At 41.4% G+C, this 25,789-nt stretch overlaps 1 protein-coding gene across 8 annotated transcripts in view; it reads right to left on the minus strand.

Moving 5' to 3' along the window:
- Positions 1–828: 828 nt before the first annotated feature.
- TEX26 (testis expressed 26) overlaps positions 829–25,789 on the minus strand; it is a 52,117-nt gene continuing 27,156 nt past the window's right edge. For 5 of the 8 annotated variants that reach the window (XM_033235959.1, XM_033235941.1, XM_033235975.1 and 2 more), the window contains 5 exons: positions 23,133–23,298; positions 19,297–19,453; positions 9,954–10,130; positions 7,305–7,466; positions 829–1,482 (listed from right to left, as the gene is read on the minus strand). In XM_033235959.1, coding sequence (XP_033091850.1) covers positions 1,421–1,482; positions 7,305–7,466; positions 9,954–10,130; positions 19,297–19,453; positions 23,133–23,298 — 724 coding nt within the window. In that variant the 3' untranslated portion in view covers positions 829–1,420. The remainder of the gene's footprint in view (positions 1,483–7,304; positions 7,467–9,953; positions 10,131–19,296; positions 19,454–23,132; positions 23,299–25,789) is intronic. The other 3 variants (XM_033236002.1, XM_033235996.1, XM_033235968.1) reach the window with 2 other exon arrangements.

The raw sequence follows: 25,789 nt of genomic DNA on the forward strand, positions 1-25,789 counted from the left end.
AAACAAACCCCAAAGCAACAACAACAACAACAACAAACTCTTGCTGCTGGTGGGAAACCTAGAGGGCAAGCTTCTTTTCCACACGAGCCCTGCTGGCGGCTGTGTGTGTGTGTGTGTGTGCACGTACGTAAGAGCACGTGCGGGGGATGTAGTGAAAAGTACAGTGTGAAATGAGGAAATAAAGGATATCTTCTCAGTCAGCAGCCATGGGAGGAACGGGGAAGTACAAGGCCCTGAGAGCATAGAGATGATGGAATTTTTATATATTGGGGGAGAAACCCAAATCTAGTAATGACCATGTGTAATAAAAACTACTAGTATCATGAAAAACAGTATACTTCCAAAACTAACATTAGAGGGGAAAATGAAGAAAATTAGGAAAAGTAAAACTAAAAAGAACAAACAGCAAATGGCAAGCAAAAAAAAAAAAAAAAAAGATATAGAAAACAAAACCCAGTATGTGAAGCACCACAGTTGCTCTGTACTGACTAAATTCTCTGCAGACAAAGACTGTCATGTTAGTTACAAAATAAAGGCCAGGCATAATTTATTTCTAGAAACAAAGTTATAAAGACAGATTGGAAATGAAAGCAAGGACATACTGAGCAAATGCAAAGGTAAAACCAAAATCAAACCAGCACCAATAGCAACATTAATATCAATTAAAATGCAATTTAAAGCCAAAAAGCATTAACCAGCCAAATATGAATAACATATAAGGGGCAATGTTAATCAGTGAAGAAGCTCTGTATAATTCATAAACCCTAATAGAATACAAAATACAGCAGTCACATACATAAAGCAAAAAACCCAGAAGTACAAGGGGAGATTAATAAAAATATATTTATTGTGGAAGGTTCCAATAGTCTTTCAGAATTGGACAATTCAAGTATACAATTAAAGATATAAAGGATTTAAAAAATACAATAAACTATAATTTTTTTCTCATATTCACGTAACACACAATCATATACTTGATTAATCGCATTAAATAAAACTGTAATTGATTTCCCAAAAGCAGATTTTTAAACTTGCATTCATTCAAAGAAGAGATAAGCAATAAAATGATTTTTTAAGTCTCTAATTACTGGGACATTAAAAAATCTCTTCCACGTAATTCCTAGTTCACAGGAGAAATCAAAATTGAAATCACAAATTAAGTGTCCAAAAGGGAAAAGAAAAAACACTGTATCAGAACCTATTGGATATAGCTAAAGCTATGTTCAGGGGAAATTTTGTAGCGTTAAATAATTATATTATTTAAAAATAAAGCAAAGCAAAAGACACAAATTCATGACTATCACAACATAATTGAAGCTATTTGAATCTCATTTTTCCTTGATAATTGAGAAAATGACTAAGAATGTCCTCGTGCTTCCATTGATTTTCAGATTTTCTTCACTTGTACTATTTTCTCTTTTCATTTCTTCATTTTGTTAGTGTCACAGTGAGTACGAATAAAGCGATCAATAATTTGTCTATCTGAAAAGTATGAAGAAAAACAGGATGAAAATTTCCATGTAAGTATTTAAATGCTAAATTAAGAAATTCTAGGAAGGAAGAAAATATCTAATAATGTTACTAAATACACAAACTGGATACGAGATCAAAATAATAGCAGGCTATTATACCTAATACCTAAACAGGCACAGTTGTGTAATTATTGATTAAGAAGAGTAAACTTAATATTCAAGGGACAGAACACGAATTTCAGAATGAAACAGGCTTAAGTTTCAGTTCTGTGCTGGCAAGTGTTAGCAAATGATTTAACCTCTCCACTTCCTCAGTTCCTCATCTTTGAATACAGCCAGCAGTACTTGCCATGCACAGACGTTGGAATAGATTAGGGATGCTGTGTGTGAAGCACCCAGACAGTGCCTGGCCCATCAAAAACAATAAATGGTCATCTTATCCTTTTATTACTGGGTGCATAGTAATAAACAGTGATGATAAACAATACAGATTATTGTTCCAAAATTTTCATGGAAGCCAGGGCTGTTTTTGTACCCACCAACATTGGTAAGCTTTGCTGTCCTTGAATGGTAACTGTCTGACCTTGGGAAGGCCCTTCAACTCCCCTCCCTGGCCTCCATTTCCTGATCTGTAACATTAAGGAGTCTTGTCTGCTTCTGAACATCTATGATTCCCTACTCCTAATCATATATATATATATATGTATATAATTTTTTTTTTTTTTAGATGGAGTCTCACTCTATTGCCCAGGCTGGAGTGCAGTGGTGCGATCTCAGCTCACTGCAACCTCTGCCTCCCAAGTTCAAGCAATTCTCCTGCCTCAGCCTCCCGAGTAGCTGGGATTACAGGCATGCACCACCATGCCCAGCTAATTTTTGTACTTTTAGTATAATCCCAGACTCCTGAGCTCAAGTGATCTACCTGCCTTGGCCTCCCAAACTTCTGGGATTACAGGCAGGAGCCACTGCGCCCAGCCCCTAATCATATATATTTTTAATAGTACAGAGTGGAGCTGTAAAACTTTATTCACTCCCAGCAGTTATCACCCGTGCAGCCAAAACCAAAAAGGAGTGAAAATGCAAATGATGTCATGCCCATATTCAATGTTCATGTTATTCTGCTCAATGTCACAAATGCCAGTGGAAGCCTGTAGATCAGGGATGTCTGTGTGTGTGTGTGTGTGTGTGTGCATGTGTGTGTTTGTTCCTGTTTTCTCTCCAATTATGTCTTTATTTATTTGTTTTTGTGATTTCATGTTTAATTTTGAAGCATCCCTACCATACTCCATACCTTGTCTCCAGTATTTTTTTAGTTGGGTATACTTTTCATAAAGTGAAATTCACTAATCTTTTGTGTACAGTTTGATGAAGTGACACGTGCATTACTGTAATCCATGACCACAGGATGATATAGATCATTCCTTCCATCCCAGAAGACCCTTCATGCCCCTTCCCAGTCAACACTCCCTACTTCAAGACAGCCACTGTTCTGGTTTCTTTCATCAAAGGTAAGTTTTCCCGGTTGTAGAGCTTCAAATAAATGAAATCATACAGAAGGTATTCTTTTGTGTCTGGCTTCTTTCATTCAGCATGTTTTTGAGGTTCATACATTTTGTTGTACATATCAATAATTAATTTCTTTATATTGAGTGGTATTTCATTCTGTGAATATGTCACAGTTTATCTATTTTCCTACTGTTGGAGATTTGGGTTGCATCCAGTTTGAGGCTATTAAGAATAAAGTGGTTATAAACATTCTTGCACATGTCCTTTTGTGGACATATGGTTTCCTTTCTCTCGGGCAAATACCCAGAAGTGGAATTTCTGGGTCATGGAGTAGGTATATGTTTATCTCTAGGAGAAGCTGCCAGACCTCTTTCCACAGCGATTGTCCTCTTTGATGGCTGGGCACAGTGCCTCATGCCTGTAATCCCAGCACTTTGGAAGGCCAAGGCAGGTGGATCACTTGAGGCCAGGAGTTTGAGACTAACCTGGCCAACATGGCAAAACTCTGTCTTTACTAAAAAATCAAAAAACAGTTAGCTGGGCGTGGTGGTACACACCTGTAATCCCAGCTGCTTGGGAAGCTGAGGCATGAGAATTGCTTGAATCCTCAAGGCAGACGTTGCAGTGAGCTGAGATCGCGCCACTGCACTCCAGCCTGGGTGACACAGGGAGATTCTATCTCAAAAACAAAAACAAAAACAAAAACAAAACAACAGCAAAGTGATTGTATTCATTACTCTTTAATATTCCCACCAGTGCTGTATGGGGTTCTGACTGCTTCCTCTCACTGCTATTTGCTATTGTCAGTCTTTCTAGTTTTAAACATTTTAAGCATTGTGTTTATTACCAAAGAATTTATAGCAAAGAATTTATATTAATATAAGAAAAAAATCCTTTCTTCTGATACCAGAGATAGACATACACGGTTCATCAAGTTTTGCATGAATTAGTAAAAAAGGATGAGAGTGTGTAAAATTTAATGTCAATTTAACTGTTCAAAAAGGCTACCAGTTGTAAGTCAAATGATACCAATCTTTATTACGTATAAATGCAAATTCATTTCCTCATGATTTTGTTTATGCTGTTGCTTCTGCCAGGAATGGTCCTGCTTCTCTTTACTACGCAGATTCATGTTTAAGACTTAAAGGATCCTTCCTCCAGGCAGCCTTTCCTCATCTCCTGTCCATCCACAGGGTTGGGAGTACCCCTCACAGGCTGCTACCACACCCGAAGATGACTTTGATTACAGAACTGGTGACATTTTCATTATGTGTTTATCTCCCATACCAGATAATGAGTTCCCCGGGAAGAAGGGTTCCTTATTTATCTTTGTATCCACTGAGCATTTATTGAGTAAATACGTTGATTCTTAATATTGAATCACAGGCTAGGAAGAAATACCTTTTGCATGGCCATTTGTGGGAGTTTCAGTTGGAGGAAGAGATGGGGAAGGAGCCATAGCTGAACAAATTCACAGAAAACTGGATTTCAGATCATTTTACCTTTCAACTGGGGGAAAAGTGGACTGATGACACAGTCTTTACCAATAGGAAACAGTTGCCCAATGAGTAAGCTTTTGAGTGGTCTGAAGCGGACTTGGGGATTAAAACAATTTTCAAAGTAGAAGAGCCACCAAAGATAACTAGTTCAACCTCCTCAAGTTATAAATAAACTGAATACCAAATAGTGGTGACACAGAGTTAGTGGAAATGAAAGGTTTGCCTTCAGCTCTCTTTCCTTTATGCTTTCACAGCTTTATTTTTTGTCATATTGGAGTTTTCCCTTCTTGTGTTTCACCCCCTACACACACACCATCTCTCTCCCACACCCTCACCTCCTATCCAACTTTGTCCATTACTTAAGAACTAGCCTGGTCTTTTCTCTCTCTCTCTCTCTCTCTCTCTCTCTCTCTCTCTCTCTCTCTCTCTCTCTCTCTCTCTCTCCTCTCTCTCTCTCCTCTCTCTCTCTCCTCTTTCTCTCTCTCAAAATGTACCTGTTCTAGGCTCCTATTCCATCAAAGCCTACCACCTATGAGAGATAATTCTGTAAAATAATTTAAGCTGAGTTAATAATAATTCTGCCTAACACAGCTGCCAGGTTCTTAAATTATCTGCACATGTACTCAGCTACAAAAGCCCTGCTGTGATATTCACCAGCTGAAAAGCATCAGTGCCACCCCTGACACTAGAAAATGACAAGAGGTTTTGGGCATAAGAATTCAGAGGGAATCTTCCATTTGTTTTTCAGCTTCTAACAAAGCTGGCATTGATGAGTGGGCCATTCTACAGCAGAGCTTGGAGTGAAAATCCATGGGAAGCAGATCTTGCATCAGCCCAAGGCAGCACCCAAGAGCAAAGCTCTGAGGCATGAGCCTTTAGGCACCTGCCCCTGGTGCTGCCCCGAGGGAACCAGGAAAGCAGAAGAGCTAAGAAGAAACAAAACCTTAGCTTATTCTAAGTTACCTGGTTAGCTAACAGGTCATACCTCACCTGTCTGGGGAGGAAAGCCCCATTAGGTGGACAGAGTGTTTACCTGAAAGATCAGCTTACAGTATCTTGGTATCTCGGAGAATGTAGATCCAAGGCTGTCAGAGCACTTTGAGGAGTCCCTAGTTCACCCTCAGGGGGCGCCACTAAGGCTTGGATTGCACCTGACACACAGTAAGAGACAGCAGTGCCTGCAGCCACCATGGTTTCCATGGGGGCAGAGAAATGACAGCTGCATCTGCATTGCAAGTCCCTGGGCAGATGGGAGCATCTGCTCAGCAAAGACAAAAATCCTCTTTCTACAGGGCCCAACAGATGTGGATCCTAAAGGTAAAAAGAGCTTCTTGTAAAATGCAGCAGATAATTTTATATACAAAATTGAGAACAAGAACAGGCGGGCTGACTTGAGCTTGCTGCAGAGCCTTGCCTGGGCCCTCTGGGAAGATTGAGCCAGTGGACCCTTAGGAGCCTCTTGGTTTTCTTCTGAAGTGCCAGACTGGCCCAGAGGCATCTGTGGAGAGCAGGGAGGCATCATACTCCCTCCACGTTCCTTTCTCTCAACAGAAAATGCATACTCCTATCTCAATAGGAGGGAAACACCTGCTTCTTGTACCTCCCTGAAACCCAACATTCAAGTTCTTAGAAGGGTCTTTAGGCTCTCAGCCCTAATGTGTGAGAGTGGAAAATACCTCCTTTCTCCCAAAACACACACACACACACCCCCCTCCCTGTCAGCCTTGCCTACAGTAGGTTTTCAGGGTTTCTTAGGGCAGGAGATCCCATAAACAAGGTTTTCAGTGAGGATTTCAGAGGTGCAAGCTCTTCTGATTGTGGCTGGGGACAGCACTTGGAGGCCCAAGAGAGTCAGACGAGAGACAGAGAGCACTTGGAGGGATCCCACGTGGCCAGTGGAAGTCTCAACCTCAACACAGGGCACACAATAAATTAGTAGCCCCCAAATAGCCTAGAGCACAAAATGGGGTACAGAAAATGGTCAGCTGGGTATAGGAATAAATATTAGACCTTTATTGATATTCGATTTTTACTTCCTTCTGTAAGTTTGTATGTTTTATAAATGTATGTGATACATTAGTTTAGTTGACATATGAATATATTTTATATAAATTTTTACATCTGCATTGGGTGTTGTGCCCACAAATGAGGAGGAATGGGGGATGTGTGATCCCTCACGTAGGATGCTGAGAGGCAGGTTACAGGAAGAGCTCAGTCTCCTCTCCTTAAGCTCTCTTATTCTCTGAGCTGACATTCTACACACTCTCAGTTAGACTGACCAGTTGCCCCTAAGATGCTCCCAAATAATTCCAGTCACTTGGCTGCAAACTAGGATAAGTCTTTGTCATGTGGAGTGAAGCCACATCAATGGCATTTGCTCTCCTTGAGAGAGTGACATATAGAGATTTTCCTGTACCTTAAAAAGCCTGTCACAAAAATGTACCAGCAAGAGAAAATAAAGATTAGACAAACTACAGCAAAACAATGTCACTGTACAAACACCCAGAGGAGAAATCAATTAGCTCTAAGAGAAAGAGGAATCATCCTTGAGCAATTCAACCACAGGCAAAATGAGATCAGAAATGAGTGAAAACTGTGTGTCTCTTTTTTAATAAGTAGGGATATAGTCACTGGGGCCTCCTTAAAGGAAAATGTCTTTTCAGTGGATTGAGGTTTGCACAACACCATGAGATTTTTTTTATTTTTTGAGGCAATGTTTTCATTTTTGTGGGCATTCAACTCCAGTGGCTAGAACTTGGAACAGTTTCTATCTGGCAAAAGCAATGTATTATGATCTGTAAGTGCACGAAGTAAGACCTCATCTTACCTTTGTAAGAAACACTCTGGAGGTACTCTTTGACTTGAGAGGAAGTAAATGAGTTTAAAAGCATTAAGAAATCTGGGTAGGTTTTGTCGTAGTCACTTTGGTATGTGGTCTGTTTCTTCGTGTGCTCTTGGTTCCTCAGGTAGCTGTGCAGCACAGAAGGCACTACAGAAATACACAGGGGAGGAGAGGCCAGGAGGCTTACACCCAAGCACAGCAGTCTTACCCTTATTGTTTGAAAATGACCCTGACAGCCCCCAGCCCAGCTTTGAGCTTAGGCAGTATCCTTCACAATGCTGGTCACCAAGGCTCTGTATTAAACCAGTTCTTCCATTGACCAGGGCTAAGCAGAGCTACAGGAACTTCCAGCCTGTTGCTGCTGGAAGGGGCAGTGATGGGAGACAATGACCAGAAGGGTGAGTTTGACCATCACTTTCAGAAGAGAAGTTTTCCCTAAACTTGACTCTTATGCAGGTCAGTGCGTTATGATGGTGAAGGAAACTGAAATATTTCACCCCAAATTACACGTCTTTGATATACTTTGAGATGGCTGTTGAGAAGGCCTGCAGATAGAAGTAGCCCTGCAAAGTTGTCTTTGAGACTGGGGTGACCTGCATCCATAGGGAATCTGCACTGATGCAGCCTGGCTTTCCAAGGCCTTCCCTTGTCTGGATCTAAGAAAGATTAACTAAGATCGGACTTCATAGGTCTAAAAGAAACCTTTACCATCACTCTCTCTGGGGGCTGCTACCACTGAACAAGACCACCTTTGCTAGCCAGGCCTCCTCTTCTCCCCCTCCCATAACCTGTTTAACCAGGTCTTTCTATAACCTCAAGATGGTATAAAATCATCAACCCTCCCATCAATTCTTTGAGTTCTTATATTTTGCTTGACTGCCATGCATGTTAATAAATTTATATGCTTTTTCTCCATTTAATCTGCCTTTTGTCAGTTGATTTTTCAGCAAACTTTCAGAGGGTAAAGAGGAAGTTTGCCCTTGGCCACTATGATGGTGACATTCATTGCCTGCTTAATAAACAAAGGTCCTCATAGAAGCTTCTTTTTCTTTCAGGACATCTCCTGTGCACATTTGGGATGGCACAGGAAAGGACCTCCCTCCGGAGACCTACGCATCTTCAGATGAGCATTGTGGAAGAACGATGATGTCTGCAGTCATGGCTCATTGTCCATTTGGATTAATGGGGGTATGAGGTGCAGGCAACACCCAAATCACTTATATTTGATTATGAATGTTGCTCATTTAATGTGAGTTTTAATATTCAAGAAACTACAATGAAAAAAGTAATAAAATCACGACGTAAAAACCAGATTTTCACAATTTGCCCGATCTTTTTAAACCTTAAGAACAGCTCTCAGCTCCAGGGATCCCCTTTAAGGGGTCATTGAGCAAATGGAGGGCCCAGACTGGTGAGGGGATTTGACGCTGCACCCTGAGAAGAGTGTTTGTAGGGCCTGGAAATGCTCTAACTGGAAAAGAGAAGACTGACAAGGCATATGGCAAGGTTTTCATAGAATAATAGATTTATACTCATTAACATCCATGGGAAGAAGTGGAACCAGGGGCTAGAAGTTTAGCAAGGAATATTGCAGCTGCTACAACTTCTACACAGTTGGAGCATCGGACAACGAGGGGGCATGGGGCTACCCTGAAGTGGATACGCAGGGGCACTGTCACCCCTTGGCAAGGATGGAGTCAGGAAGATTCACACACTCCATGAGGCTCTGGACAAGGTAATTTCTAGACCACCTTCTAACCCCCAGGTGCTAAGCATCAATTCTGTGATTATTGTCTCAAGTACTACTTGATCCCAACTCCATGCCAGGAATGAATCACGTCTCAGACTGACACCAAGTTTTCTGCTTAACTAGTAGCTTGGAGGTGGCTTGGTCACGGAATTTTTAAAAACTTTCAAGGGATGCACGTGTGGATACACTTCCGGTAGAAAATTGAGACTACATTGGATTCCCGCCTCATCTCTTTCTGTCACTTTACAGCAACTGCATCCTTCCTCTCATTTTTTAAAGGAGGCAATCTCCCATAATCCCAACCACTACCCCTGCCCAGCAGGGATGACACTCGTTTCTTGGCCTAAGCAGTCAGTCATCTTCTGAAATGGACTGGCTCCCTGGGTTCCAGGTTGGGAGCCGCAGCGATGAAGTTCTGACTCCATGCCAGGACCCCTGGCTTTCTTCCTGACTCTTATGAAAGTGGGCTGCCAGCACCCTCTGTGTTGAGAAGTTTTGGGGCCAGGGTTAGGATCTACGAGGTTGTTTTAGAAACCGCAGCTGGGCTGGGCACGGTGGCTCACGCCTGTAATCTCAGCGCTTTGGGAGGCTGAGGCAGGCAGATCACCTGACATCAGGAGTTTTAGACCAGTTTGGCCAACATGGCGAAACCCCGTCTCTACTGAAAATACAAAAAAAATTAGCTGGGCATAGTGGCGGGCGCCTGTAATCCCAGCTACTTGGGAGGCTGAGGCAGGAGAATCGCTTGAACCTGGGAGGTGGAGATTGCAGTGAGCCAAGATCGTGCCACTGCACTCCAGCCTGGGCTACAAGAGTGACACTCCATCTCAAAAAAAAAAAAAAAAAGAAAAAGAAAAAGAAAAAGAAACTGCAGCTGTACTCACCTAGACCCTGAGAAGCAATGGGCAAGCTTGAGTAGCATCCGTATTTGAAACTGAAATCCTGAAGCTCAGGAATTTTAGCTGGAATTTGGTAATTCCTTCGGAATTCGGTGTCTGGAGGTCGAGGAAGTAATTTTTCACATTCCAGAGACACGTGAGAACTTTTCTTAATCTTCTGAGCTGGGGTGGAATGGAAATGGAAGGCAATACTTACTCCTTGTGAACAAAGTAGCTAAACCCACTCTTGCTGTATTTAGAGATCCGGTCACGGTGCTCTGTATGAACACTTCAATGAGGAAATAATTTTCTGCTTTATCAGTCACAGGAAGTATATGCTCAAATGATCAGAAGTGATCTCTAGTGAATGTATTTCTATGTCACGAGTCTGCTCAGTGGGCACAGAAGACACTGATCACTCCACGGGGTCTGTCTGGTCCCTGGGGCAGAGGTGGGTGTCAGAGAGATTTTGGATAGGGCCACGTTGCCATATAAAACGTGGGATGTGCAGTTAAATTTGAATTTCAGATAAATAATGACTTTTTAGTATAAATACTTGCTATCTACTGCATGTCATTATTCAAATTTAACTGGGCATCCCATAGTTTTATTTGCTTAATCTGGCAGGCCTAGATGGGGTGGTATATATCATCCCCATTATCTGGAAAAAAAAAACATTCGAAGCTTATCCCTTACTGATGGAGGGTTAGGTAACATCACTGGCATTAGTGGATAGCACCACTATTATTTCTTTGAAATATCTCTGCTAAAACATATTCATTAAATATCTATGAAGCACTGAAGCCAGTGTTACAAACATTATCAGATTACAGAGGCAAGAGTCACAATCCATCTCACTTAGAATGAGTTCATTCCTGATTCTTACTACAAAGACTTAGTTCAGAGGCCTAATATATAACACCATCTTTATTCAGAAAGGCAAAGATGTCAAAAACATGGATTTCATGAGCAATGTCCAAACAGTGCAAATTACTATTGACACTGAACTCAATTCTCTTCCAAATTAGTTTTCCAATAGATCTTTTCAGAATAAATCCTAATATATATTGTATATCAAACGATTTACAATGGTACCTACTGGTATACATTTTATATCAAAGGATACATAATTGCATCTGCTGGCACCTGAGAGCATTTTTATATTGATTTTTAAAAAATGATTTCTGTCTAGACCAGCAGAGGAGGAGAGGATTCCAGTACATGTTGCCTCTTACTTTAGATAACTCAGGAGGAGAGGGCATAAGTATTTAATAGCCCTTGTAATGACCTCATAAACTGCCCATACAGAAGACAGGTTATAGAGGGGAGGAATTTGTGGGGCTCAAAATCAGGGCACCCCTTAAGATATTTTGAAAAACCATCTGGTGCTGTTCCTGTAACTTCCATCTATAACTCAGTGCTATGATTCGAATGTGTCCCCGCAAAAGAAAACTTAATCCCTAACGCAACAGTGTTGGGAGGTGGGGCCTAATGGGAGGTGTTTGGGTCTTCGGCACTCTGCCCATGTGAGTGGATTAATGCTGTTATCGTGGGAGTGGGCTAGTTATTGCAAGAGTGGGTTCCTGATAAAAAGGTGAGTTTGGCTTCCTTTCTCTCTCCCACTTTCATGCTCTTGTCCTTCCATTTTCCACCATGGGATGATGGCACAAGAAGGCTCTTGCAAGGTGCCAGCATTATGCTCTCGGCTTCCCAGCCTCCAGAACTATGAAACAAATAAATGTATTTCATTATAGATTACCCAGTCTCACATACTCTGTCAAAGCTGTACAAAACAGACTAAGGCACTTGGTTTTTTCACTAGGAGCTTTATAAGCAAAAACAAATTTCCTTTGAAACACTTGATGCTTTTATCTATATCTCTTCCCTAGAGCTACCATTCCATAGCAAACGTTTTCAGTTCCTATATCAGTTCTGTGCTATTTGTCAAGGTGACACATAATTAAATCATCATCCTACCTTAAGACAATTAGTGTGAATACAAAGATATCTACAGAACAAACAGGTAGGGAATGTGGTAATTCTTGCAACCATAACATTTGGAACTGTGGATTTCACATGGAAATATGACATCAGAATAACCTGGGAAGGGTCTCTCAGAATACCTCTGCTGACCCTTATCCCAGACATTGAGAACCTCCAGAAGTGAGCCCCAGGCACTTACACTGTGAAAACAAACCACCCCTGTGCTTAAGAATTACTGACTCAGAGCTTTGAATAGGATGCTACAGGAGCCCAGAGAGAGTATGAGCAGGGGCTGTGTTGGAGGAAGTGGAGAACGACAGGAACTAAAAGGCGGTCACAGTAAGGAGCTTTGACAACAGGTCGACACAGAAGCGGAGTGCGTAGTGTGTTTGTGAAACTTGGCTTTACTCGCAGAAGGGTGGGGCATGCAGGGCAGGGAGGAGGAGCTGAGGGTAAAACAGGAGAGACAAGCGGGGGCCAGGCTGTGAAGGGTCTGGAACGTCCATTCCACATGAACAATGATGGACTGGCATAGATGTGGAATCATTGGAGATGAAGACCCAGAAAAGGCAAAAGCCAGGACCTAGACTTAGATACCTATAGAATGAACAGGGAATGTGGTGAGTCTTACAACCATAACCCTTGGAACTGTAGATCTCACATGGAGATAAGACATCAGAATCACCTGGGAAGAGTTTTGCAGAATACAAAGAGTCTCACTCTTCATTGATCCATCTGTATTTAACACAGTAATAGAACTCATTAAGTATTTACTAAGTTAATGAGTGAACGCACACACCAAAAAACCTGGAAACATAATTGCTATGGATTAGCAATTAATATCTGAAACACACTCTAGTGACTGCCTATGTGATCAATCGATGCTTAAGGTAACTCCTACTAAACTATATATTGTTCATTCCATAGCATGGGCTTAGTTCTTTTAAACTGATGCTTTTATTGTCTTTATAAAATGTTGTGTTAATGAGCTTCACGCGTTATTTAGAAGAGAGGTTCCTGATAAAAAGGGACCTAAGCAACATCTAAAACCCCCACAGTTGTGCTGAAGTATGGACAGAAATAATAACCATGAGTTAGAGCTAACCTGACCCAGTGACACCTCCCCGCAGGGGTCCTGTTCCTCAGGAGCTCAGCTTTCCCCCTGGAGTAAAACTGGAATGGTTTAGCCCAAAGAAAGAAATTGGCCCATTTAAGATTAGGTATGGCATCTGCAGAAAGGCCCAAACCAAAAGTCAGTTTTCAGCAAGGACAATTCAAAACTATTAGGACCAGCCGGGCGCAGTGGCTCAAGCCTGTAATCCAGCACTTTGGGAGGCCAAGACGAGTGGATCACGAGGTCAGGAGATTGAGACCATCCTGGCTAACACGGTGAAACCCCACCTCTACAAAAAATACAAAAAAAAAAAAAAAAAAAAAATTACCTGGGTGTGGTGGCGGGCGCCTGTAGTCCCAGCTACTTGGGAGGCTAAGGCAGGAGAATGGCGTGAACCCGGGAGGCAGAGCTTGCAGTGAACCAAGATCAGGCCACTGCACTCTAGCCTGGGTGACAGAGTGAGACTCTGTCTCAAAAACAAACAAACAAAGAAAACAAACAAAAAAACCATTAAGACCATTGACCCATAACCTATAGCCAAATGGGAACTAGCTCCACTGTCTATCAGTTGTTCTGATTCATCAAAGCCACATTTTCTAAGCCTGAATGTGAAAAGCAGCACCTTTCAGTGCTCCTCAGTCATTTACCTTAATTCCATAACGAGGATAAAAAGCTAAGACATGGCCCTTGTGCTTCAGAAGCTTAGATTATTACAATGTCATAAGTCCTACAAAAGAAGTTAAGAACCAGGGCTGTTAAAACACATGGGAGGGCCAACAACCCAAAGGTAGAGGATCAAAGAAGGCTTTCAGAAGAGAGGTGAGGCCTATAACTAGACTTAAATTATGGGTAGACATAGGCTGAGAAGGAAGCGAGACGTGCTCCACAGGGAGGAAGCAATGCGTGCAGCCAGCACAAGGCCACAAAGCATGGAGGTATGTGGAGGGTGTGAGTCGGGACGGCTGGCAACGTCATGAGGATGGGGGCTGACAAGGGAGGAGGCGGCGTGGCGGCCAGGACCGTATTGTACAGGACTCATGTAAGGCATTTAGCTTTTATCCTGAGGACCATGAAAATTCACTGAAGGGTTTTAAGCCATAAAGTGACGTCAGTTTGCACATCTGGAGACTCACTGTGGCTGTCTTATGGACAGTGGGTTAGAGGGGACAAAACTGGGAAAGCTCCTCTAGCTGCCAGGTGGTGAAAGAATTGGAGGGAACCTATGGATAATGCAGGAAGACTGGCTGCCGGGGGAAGGAGATGAGTTGCAATGCTCATGAGGCTTTTACTCAGCACCCAGTATAGGAAACTGAGGGTCTGAGGAGAGGTTTGGGAAGAGATACAAATGTGGAGGTTCTCAGGATAGTTGCTCTTTAAAGGAATCAGAAACTCTAATAGAGGCCAAACAGAAAAATGACCAGACAGAAGAGTCAAAAAAGTAGGGGGGAACTGGGAGTGTGTGGAAACACAGGAGTGCAAGGAGAACAGTGGTCTGAGAGAGAGAGCAGAAACCACAGTTAATGATGTTCAAAGGATGGGTAAGATGCAAATGGAAAAATCTCCATTGAAGGTCATTGCAAACCTTGAAAGGAGCAGTTCAGTGAATGGTCGGGGCAGACACCAGGTTGGAAGGGGTTGAAAAGTCAAAGGGTAAGCTTCCCATTAAACTCAGTGGATTGTATACCTGTATTTAGGACACCTCTGTCCCCAAACTCCATTGGAATGATCGTAGATTAGAAATGTTCATACATTTTTAGAAAAATGGAAAACAAATGTAGATGTAGCAACAGATTGAGCAAAGTAGAGGAAGCTGAAGCCTAGATGACTGCAGAGGGGAATAGCAAAGACGTGAACTAGGTAACCCACCTACAGAGAACTTGCAGGCTCAAAGGTAACAGGTACAGTGGAAGGCAGGGAGTGAGGCTCAGGGCTGAACACAGAGGCTTGGCTATAAACTTGAATACCAAGTGGCTTCCCGGAACAACTTCATAACCTCGCTTCATCATGTGACTATTCCTTCCTAACCAGAAGTTTATTCTCTACAAAACTGAACCAAAGAAGCTCTGGACTGAGGGACACCAGGCACAGTAAAAGGTGAGTAGAGTGAGATGCTTGATTGAAAAAAGAGGGTTCAGTGAAAGTCTGCACACCAGTCAGGAAGATCCCAACCCCTTGCTTCGCCGATCCTGCTCTCAGAATGCCAGCAGTCAGAATTACTTCTCTGGAGAGACTGATCCACAAATAATGACATTTAGGGATTTCCCCCAAAAAAGATAGCTCATCCTCTAATCATCTAAGTCAAGTACCAGCTAACAATCCCTTCTCTGTACATAGTTTTAAATTATATTTGAGTACCTCCTTTGTAGGTTTTTGAGCCCTGGAGTTTAATATTTTGTGTGCACCCACTTTAAGAAAAACAAGAGTTCACAAAAGTGAAACTTGAGTTTTATCAGCTTTATAATAAATCTGCCTGTGGTCCCTTGCAAATATGGACAATCAAATTTTCATTAGACCATTAAGACACTCAGAGAAAAATAGATACAATGCAAGAAACCGATGAAAATGCTGAAAGTATATCATAAATATCTTAAAATTCATAAGAATTATTGCATCTATAAAATAATAACAGAATGCTGTTTTTACAAACCAATTGGAGAGAGGAAGAAAGAGAGCTTAGAAATTAAAAATGTGAGACATGTAATAAAATTTATTAGAAGAGCTAGATTAAAAAGTAAAGAAGTTTTCAGCTGGGCATGGTGGCTTACATCTGTAATCCCAGCACTTTGGGAGGCCAAGGTGGGTGGATTGCCTGACCTCAGGAGTTCAAGACCAGCCTGGGCAACATGGTGAAACCCCGACTCTACTAAAAATACAAACAAATTAGCCAGATGTGGTGATGCGTGCCTGCAGTCCCAGCTACTCAGGAGGCTAAGGCATGAGAATTGCTTGAATCCAGGAGGCAGAGGCTGCAGTGAGCCAAGATCACACAACTGCACTCCAACCTGGTGGAGACTCTGTCTTCATGAAAAACAAACAAACAAACAAACAAAACAAAAAAGGTAAAGAAGTTTTCAAATCAACCGAACAAAAATACAAACAGAAAGAAGGTAGGAGAGAAAAGGTAAGATAATTCAAGGCTCAATCCAACTATCTGGTAGCTTCCTAAGAAAGGGTATGTTGGAGGAACTTTCAAAAGTATATTCTTGTCAATCTGGAAATGTCTATTTTTCTTCATTACACTTGCTTGATAGTTTGGCTGGATATAGAATTTTAGGTTGGAAATCACTTCCCTTCAACACATTTTTCCAAATGTCTTCTAGCATCCAGGATTTCTGTGTAGAAGACAAGATGCCGTTTTAATTTCTGATCCTTTTTTTATGTCATCCCCCTGGAAACTCTTAAGATCTCTTTATTCCTGACATTCTGAAATTCCACACTTACATGCATTAGTGACAGTCTTTTGTCATTCATTATGTCAGGCATTCGGGGGCCCTTTCAATCTAGAAACTCTGAGAATTTTTTCCTGCATTACTCCTTTAATATTTTTCTCTCCTCTCTTTTCTCTGTTCTATTCTGTCATTGTGTTTGGGAAAAAATTTGGTAAGTGTACAACAATGTATGGAAAAAAATAGTGACGGGCATGTAGAAAACTAAATACGTAGAGAAAAACAATTAATTCTGGTAAAAATAAGAGAAAACAACAAGTAAAGGAAATAATGAAATACAACTTGGCTCAGCAGCAAACGTTTACATACTCGTGTAATCACAGTATGTCATATCATAATATATACACTAGCAATTGAATTTAAGAAGAAATCTGTAATATAATTATATTGACATGATAGATGGAGGACCAGTGAGACAGAGTTATAGGACAGCCAAATCCTCGACTTCCAAAACAGAAGTCAATAATGTCTACAATTTATGAATGAAGGAAGAGCAGTAGAAGCATATTATTTAAAAATCACATAAGAAGAAATAGTTAACCAGATTGAAATTGACTGCCAATGAGAAATAGGAGTAGGGATGGAGCAAGGGAGGTCAAGGAACTACTGTTGTTTCTTTATAAGCCTCTAAGTAATCATTTAAGTATATGCATATATTCGTTTAATAAAAGTAAATTTTGATTTTTAAAAACTATAAACAAGAAGTTAGGAATTCAGAACACCATGTATAAACTGACTCTTGAAGAAATTTTAGCTGGGAAGGAGGTAGTTCTAACAAGAGAAGCCAGACTGCCTGGGTTCAAATCCTAGACTCCACCAGTCCCAAGCCAGGCAACCCTGGGCGTGTTGCTTAACCACACTGAGTTTTAGATCCCCCTCTTTGATTGGAGGTAATAACTTCACAGGTTGTGAAAATTAACTGTGTTAATTTATGAAAAGCTAAGGTCTTGGTAAACGCTGGCTGTTTATGAAGGTAAGCAGAGAAATGAACAGTAGGTAAAAGAAGAGATGGGGCTGAGGGAAAGCTCTGTTTTGTTGTCACCTGGAACATGCTAGATGGGATATACTACAGTCAATGTGCATGCCGGTGGGGTGGGATTAATACTTTAGAGATAGAGGGATGACGCTGGAGAAAAGGCCAGAGAACTGGAAAGATAAAGTTCTTGTTTAGCGGACAGGGAGACAGATCCACAGCTCACAGGGATCGATGGCTCTGTTGGGGCAGGAAGGGGGACGTAGGATGAAAGTAGAGACACCCAGGCCTTGTGAGATGTGTCATTCTCCTCTTCTCAGTGAACAGGGGCCTCAGCACCCCCTGGCTTGTGTTCAGAGCCCACAGGGCAACCAGGCTTCCTCAGCTGTCACTGGGTGTCATTATTTTGTCACCAAAAGGCAGGAGAACACCAATACTCCAACTGCCACTTTGTCACAGGGCTTAGAGCTGTGCACCAGCGTGTGTTGCTTTCTCAGTAACTTACGAAAAGGTTTCCGTCTTTGAGTTTAAAAATACAATCAATTTTCATGAATTCTCAATAAAGTAAATTTCGTGCTGATAAGCAAGAACAAAATTGCATTGAATCACCAAAGATGTCATTTCTGGAAAATGTGTCAGTATAGATGGAACCCATTTTTGACCCCCTGAGACATGGGAGCTATGATGTCATCTCTACTTACCCTGCAAAAAACCAGTCAAAGGTGTTCCTAGCCCCAGAGCCCTAAGGGCAGAGCCAGGTGAAGCATAAGAGAATCTGGATTCTCAGGGGAATCTGCATAGCAGAGCTCCCATCCCAGGACACATGTGCTCTTCCCGGAAGCAGGATGAACAGCATGCCGGACTTTTCGTCTCTAACAAGGGAGAGAATAAAATGGCCCTCACTTCATCCACTCGTGGTTTCCTACTTATCCACAGAAGACACCAGCATCCCATCCACATGGAACTCCAAGGCAGACTCCTGTTACTCCCTTATCCCTGACATCTGTCAGTCACTCATCCCTATCATTCATTCATTTGTTCAGCCAATATTTATCTTCATCACCTGTGATAAGCCAGGCACTGGGGTGGGTGCTGGTGAGACAATGTGAGCCAAAGAGCCACAGCCCCTACCCTGGAAGGGGCCTATTGCTGACTGAAGTGCCCATGCCACCACCTTGCAGATCCTGCTTCCACCCGCACTGCCACAGCCCTATGTCAAGCGACCTCACTCCTTTCTGCACTCCTCTAACAGGCTCCTCCTGTCCTGAAGACCATCTCCGTTCTTCACTCTGCAGCCAGCATGAGGCTTCTGAAAGCCGACATCTGAATTGTGTTACTATCTTAATAAAAACCTCTTAATTGCTTCTGGGAGGAACTCCAAACTCTTTAGTATGCCCTGTAAGGCCCTTCCAGACTGGGTGGTCTCTGCACACGCTGATCTCCCTCAACCCTCCCTTTGCCCTTGATGCTCTACTCTTGCCGAAGTTCTTTCAGTTCCTGAAATGTTCCTCCAAGGCCTTCAATCCTGCAACAACACTCTCCCCTACCTCTTTGCTTGGCCCATTCCTCTTCATCCTTTGGGCCAGGCAGCAAAGCCTTTCCTGACCTCCCATCCCACACTAGGCTGGATGTCCTCCTGTATGCCCAGAGCAACCTTCATTTCCCACAAGGTGCACCTTTGGATACTTGATGGTTTTTATTTGCAAAATTGCCTGTTTCCATGCCTACACTTGGAGTTCCTTGAGGGAGAAGAACACACGCATGCTGCCGAACACCGCAACTCCAGTGCCTACTACGTGACCTGGCAAAAAAAAGGAAAACAAACGTGTTTACCTTTCGATCTGTCCACAAAGTCTCTCTTAGTAAGGGAAATAAACTGATTTGATAGTGCCTTGTTAACTTCTTTCATTGAAGCAGGGATTTTCCAAGGGAGGCTGTTCTTTAGTGTCCTCGTTTGTTGACAGTGAGGTAGCGTCCACAGGAAAACGCCCTATCAAAGCAAACACAATTTTCAAGAAAATCCATATGGGTTCACCTGATAGGATCAATAATCTGAGTGTCTGTGTGCACATATTCTTTAGAATCCTTTACAACCAGCTGCCACTGCAGGTGCGTGGATACAGGGAGCTGGTCAACAGGAGCCATTGGTTGACCTAGCCGAAACGCAGGCTCCGTACCTTTCTTTGACTTTTCACATTGTAAATGAGAAAATGAGATTGAAAACCTCAAAGAGTTGTGCTTCCAACCAGAAGTCTCCTACAGATAAGACCAGGGGAAGAAACAACCCATGTTAATTCTAGTTCTGGCCATTCCCAAGGAGCACGGGCAGTGACTGCTTTCCCCTTGGGAGCCCCTGAGGAAAACCCTGCCTCACAGGCAGAGGCCTCAGCAACTTCCTGGAGGACAGGGAGGGGCCGGCACTCTCTTCTCACCTCCAAAGAGATTTTAGGATGATAAAACTTGAAACTTCCACCTCCTCTTGCCATCGTTCCTCTTTCCCATGATCTTGCTTTCTATTTCCCTGAGAAAACTGAAGCCACCAGAACAGAACCTCCACAGACCACCAACCGTGTCCCAGCCACTGCACCTGCACTCACACATGCTGTGACGGGAGGGGAGCTGCAGGTGCCCTCAGCAAGGCCCAGCCCTGCCTGCAGCACCAGATCCCTCTCTACTAAGTCTACTCCAGCAAATCGCTCCAACAATCCTCACTTCTCTCTTGCAACTTGAATCTCTTCCTTTCTGCTAGGTCATTGCCGTCAGTATCCAAGCATATGTTTATTTCTTCTATCTTAAAAACAAAGCACTCTCTTCACTCTACTTCCCCTTCTAGTTACTAAGCTATTCCTAGTTTCCCTTTGCACCAAAATTCTTCAAAATAGTTAGGTATACTCACTGTCCCAAATTTGCCTCTTAAATCTCTTTTAATTTTCATGTTCTCTCTTGATCCCCTTCTTTCCGTCACAATTTATCAACTGGAAAAACCAATATATAAAATTATAATTTATCTATTGAAGAAGTCATTTGATGTGCAGGGGTCCCCACAGTCTGGATTTTGTTGATTGCATATGCATTTGTTGTTTAACAAGTTCTTCTGTGCCCTATATTTCTTGCAAATTGGCAAGTGGATCCAGAGACTCAAATTCACCAAACTAGAAGTCAAGTGTGTCCAATCTGTGGCCCCATCCAGGACGGCTTTGAATGTGGCCCAACACAAATTCATAAACTTTCTTAAAACATTATGAGATATTTTCGCGATTTCGTTTTTTAAAGCTCATCAGCTATCATTAGTGTTAGTGTATTTTATGTGCAACCCAAAGCAATTCTTCTTCCAACGTGGCCCAGGGAAACCAAAAGATTAGACATCCCTGAATAAATGGTGTTTCACAGGGCTGTAGGAGGCGGATAATATATGATTGTTTTTCTTGTGTAATGTTAGCAGTTGTTGACATTCAATGCCTAGATTAACAGGAGCTGCTGTCTGGCATTTGAACACTCATTGACTGAGAACACACAGGACGGTCTGCCACACTAGCTCTCATTGGCTGAGGACAAGACAGTCTGCCACACTAGCTCTCACTGGTTGAGAGCCTTCAATAGTACTTAGAGGAAGGGAAAATTATATGGTCGTGTGTTTGTGGGTGTATAAATACTGTATAATATTGTATACATACAGTATAATATTGTAACCAACTCTTTTACATTAATTGTAAAATATAAAGGATGACCAAGCATAGTGTCTCATGGCTGCAATCCCAGGGCTTTGGAAGGCCAAGGTGAAAAGATTGATTGAACCCAGGAGTTTGAGACCCGCCTGGGAAACAGAGTGAGATTCCATCTCTACAAAAAGTAAAAAATTAGCTGGGCATAGTGGCATGCACCTGTACTTCAAGCTACTCTGGAGGCTGAGGTGGGAGGATCACTTGAGTTCAAGAGTTCAAGGCTGTAGTGAACTCTGATTGTGCCACTGCACTTCACCCTGGGCCACAAAGCAAGATTTTGTCTCTAATATATATGATTATATGTAATAATACATATGTTAGAGACATATTTATATATTATATATAAATTATATATTAATATATAATTTATTTATTATATATTTAATATATATAAATATATATATTAAATATATAATTTTTGTATATAGTTTTTAGAGACAGGAGTTTTACGTATATATCTCCAGGAGATATATACATATATATGTGTATATATATGTATAAATCTATACTTTTTTTTTTCAGGGTTGAATAGGTTACAATGAATGGATAACACAAGGAACCAAATTGAATTGGCTATATGTGTACATTCTAATGACTTCCAAGTCCATATGTCTAGCTCATCTCTCCCCCATGAGCTCCAGACCTGGCTATTAAACTGTCAGTTGGACATATCTTCAACCAACATGGCTTCAACTAAAACTACATGTTCCCCCAATGCCCTTCTCCACCCAACCTAGTCTTCCACCATGTTCCAGCTGAGTAAACAGCATCTGCATACGCTCAGCTGTCCAAGTCAGAAGTTGAACATTATACTTTCCTCTTCCTTATCCTTTGCATCCTTTTAGTCATCAAATCCTGTTCATTCTATGCCTTATCATCTATTGAATGCATCAAGGTGGCTCCATCCTAGGTGGTCCCATCCCAGGTGGCAGTCAAGTAAATGATACCCTTTACTACAACCAAGCATTGCCTTTTGTGATGGGAGAACAGAACAGAAAGCCAAGAAAACACACAGGGAGAATCAGTTATTTCCATCCAGGGTAGAAGGGCTTTCTTTAATCTGAGTCTCAAAGAAATATAGGAATTCCCTTAGTGCACAGGATAAGGGCATTCTAGGTAGAGGAAACATAATGATTTTTAAAATGGAGGTTTGAAAGTGCATGAAACATAAGGCTAAGCACAAATACTTGTACATGGCTGTTCACAGCGGCACAATTCACAATAGCCGAAAAGTAGAAACAATCCAAAGATGCATTAATGGATGCATGGATAGACAAATTGTGGTTTATCCATGGGAGAGAATATTATTCAACTGTGACAAAGAATTGGAAGTACTGATATTTGCTACACGGATGCTACATCGGTAGTCTTCATAATAGTGCTTTTCCTGTCATCTTTCTAGTCAGATAATTTCTTAGCTGATGAACCTTGAAAACATTATGCTAAGTGAAAAGAAGCCAGATACAAAAGGTCACCCATTCCACATAAAATAGGTGGAATTCCACACCTATTCCACCTAAAATATCCACAAAAGGTAATCCACAGAGGTAGAAAGCAGACGGTGGGGAGTGGAGTCGGGGGTAATTGCTTCATGGGTATGAGGTCTCCTAGGATGATGAAAATGGTTTGGAACAAAAACAGAAGTGACGGCTGTCCAACAACATGCATGTACTAAATGCCACTGAATTGTTCACTTTAAAAGGTTAATTCTATATTACGTAAATTTCACTTCAATTTTTAAAAAGTGCTTTTTTAAAAAAAATCTCCAGGGGATAGAATATAAGTGGTTAGAAATAAATGTGAGAAGGTAGACAGGAAAGAATCTGAAAAGAACCACGTATCCCGTAACTGTAGAAGCTGAAAGATCTTTGTGACATATTTAAACTCTCATTCTTATAGGTTGTTGATACAGTATTAAATTCAACACATATGTAGATATTATCTTACTTCATTGAGATGAGATTTGTGGCTCCTGATTCCTCTCGTAGCCTCAGTTTTGATCAAATCTTCTTTGGAGTATGATTTCCAAGTGTACTCATCATTATATTGTGTCTGATTGAGAATAGGATCACTAAGTGAATATGTGTATCCTAATCTTCTGATACCGTTTTGGCTACAAAAAAAAAAAAAAAAAAAAAAACTCAGCAGAAATTAGAGTCAGAGGTTAAATACCAAATCTCACAAAAGTACAGGTGTCAAATCATTTTACTCATTACATTTTTTAAAGAGATAGATTGACGCAAGAGTTGATGCCAGAAATAATTTAATTTCAGATTTTCCTTGAAGGAAAACAACGCTGTATTTTAGGATGGCTTTTAACAAAAGTACAAAGGCCTAAAATAAAATTTAAAAACGTAACAATATGAAATTTATTTCATTAATTTTTTAAAGAGCTGAACACTCTCCAGTACAAATGGCACTTCAGTGTAACCAAATAGCTGGTGAAGAAAAGCTTCTCTCTATAGAAATCTTCCATCTGATAAAGGGAAGAAATATAAGAATTGAAATACCACTAGTTTCAAGCCCCTAATGAAATAATGAATCTAGGCAATGACCAGCAGTGTCCACTCGCAGCTCCAAAAGAGGACCACCAGATACTATGAGCTTCTGAGTGAATACATGCATTGCCACTTATTAAATATCTTTGCCAAAATGCAGAACTTGAATCAGATGAAGTCTTTACAATGTTGGATTACAGGAAATACATGAAAAGAGAAATCATTTAAATGGCATCATGGAGATAAAACAAAAACAAAAACAAAAAGTCCCAGAACAATGATTCTGTTTGTTCAACAGCGAATTTGTCAGGAAAAAAAAAAAAAAAGGTTCTCTCTCTCTCTTTTTTTTTTTTAAGATTAAATGAAGTAAGAGACATAATAACCAAATGAAATGTATGGACCCTTCCTGGGTTCAATTTCAAACCACTGCTTTTATAAAAAAAATGTTATGAGACAATTGGAGAGATTTGATTGCTGATTGGCCATTTGATATTAAGGAATTGGTTTTCTTAAAGGTGACATAATAGTATTGTTACAATTTTTAAAACATTTTTTATCTTTTAGAGATACATACAAAATCTTTAGAATTGAAAGGATACAATGCTTGGGATTTGCTTCCACATACTCCAGTGGGAAGGATGAGTGGAGGGTGCAGATAACAGTAGCTAACCAGCGATGATTAATGTTGCTGGCTCATAGTGGGGGATTCCTTGTATGTTCCTTTGTGTATGTTTAAAATATTTCATTTTGACTTGTCTTTAAAAGAGGGCTAGATAGATTCAGATTATCTCTGTAAGAAACAAATATCTGGGATATTGGAAACAAACATCCAGATGATTATTTATTGTCATTCAGATATAAACTGGAGAGTTTCCAAAGGGAGAAGATACAGCACAAACAACTGTTTTTTATTTTTTGTTTTTTTTGAGACAGAGTCTTGCTCTGTTGCCTAGGCTGCAGCTCAGTGGTACCATCATAGCTCACTGCAGCCTCAAACTGCTGGGTTCAATCTATCCTCCCACCTCAGCCTCCCAAGTAGCTAGGACTTACAGACATGTGCCACCATGCCCAGCTGATTTATTTTTTATTTTTGTTTTTTGAGATGTTGTCTCATTATGTTGCCCAGGCTGGTCTTGAACTTCTAGGTTCAAGCGATCCACCCGCCTCAAGTAGCTGGGACTACAGGCGCATGCTACAGGCTGGGATTACAGCTGTGAGCCACCACAGTTAGCCACAAAAAGCTTTAAAAGAATCAATTTTCAGATCTCAATTTCTCAATATACTCTTTCCTAGAACATATCCACCTGAGAACAAACCCGCAAATGTATGTGGGTTCTTTCTTCCTACATCCCTTGTCTGATTCTCTCTTCCCCATTTCACCACAGGCTCTTTCTATGGTGCATTGCCTCGAGGAATAAGCCTCCAACCATGAGGGGGGCCTCCGGTGAAGGGAAACATGGTTGGAGTGATTTCAGAGACACCTCCTTGTAATCCAAGCTCCATTTGGAACCACTTGCCTGAGCTTGTGGTTCTCAATGTCATGTGTATTTCTAGAGTGAAGGGTTGTGCTATACCCAGGGTACTAGATCTTTGTGGGTGGCTCTGAATTTAGGTATGTCATAGAGCATGGCTGAGAGGAATGTCTGGTTTTCTATCTCCTAACAATTACAAAACGTTCACATCCTTTTAGGGAGAGGCCTCTGAGAGAAGAGCAGAGGATGCAGAATGCTTAAAATGACTCCTTTCCTCCTACATTTAAAGATAGGCATTTAGCAGCTTATCTCTAGGACATGCCATTAGCTGGAAAGAAAAGCAGCTCTGAGGTGGTGAAGCAGCACAGGCTGGTCACACTGATCACTTTAAATATAACCAGAATCTTGCCTTTTTTTTTTAGACAGAGTCTCACTCTGTCACCCAGGCTGGAGCAACCTCCACTTCCCGGGTTCAAGCAATTCTCCTGTCTCAGTCTCCCAAGTAGCTGGGACAACAGGCACATGCCACCACACTGGGCTAATTTTTGTATTTTTAGTAGAGACGGGGTTTCACCATATTGGTCAGGCTGGTCTCGAACTCCTGACCTCAGGTGACACACCTGCCTTGGCCTCC

This window comes from Trachypithecus francoisi, unplaced genomic scaffold, assembly GCF_009764315.1.
Source record: "Trachypithecus francoisi isolate TF-2019V2 unplaced genomic scaffold, Tfra_2.0 Contig01461, whole genome shotgun sequence".
NCBI classification, from domain to species: domain Eukaryota; kingdom Metazoa; phylum Chordata; class Mammalia; order Primates; family Cercopithecidae; genus Trachypithecus; species Trachypithecus francoisi.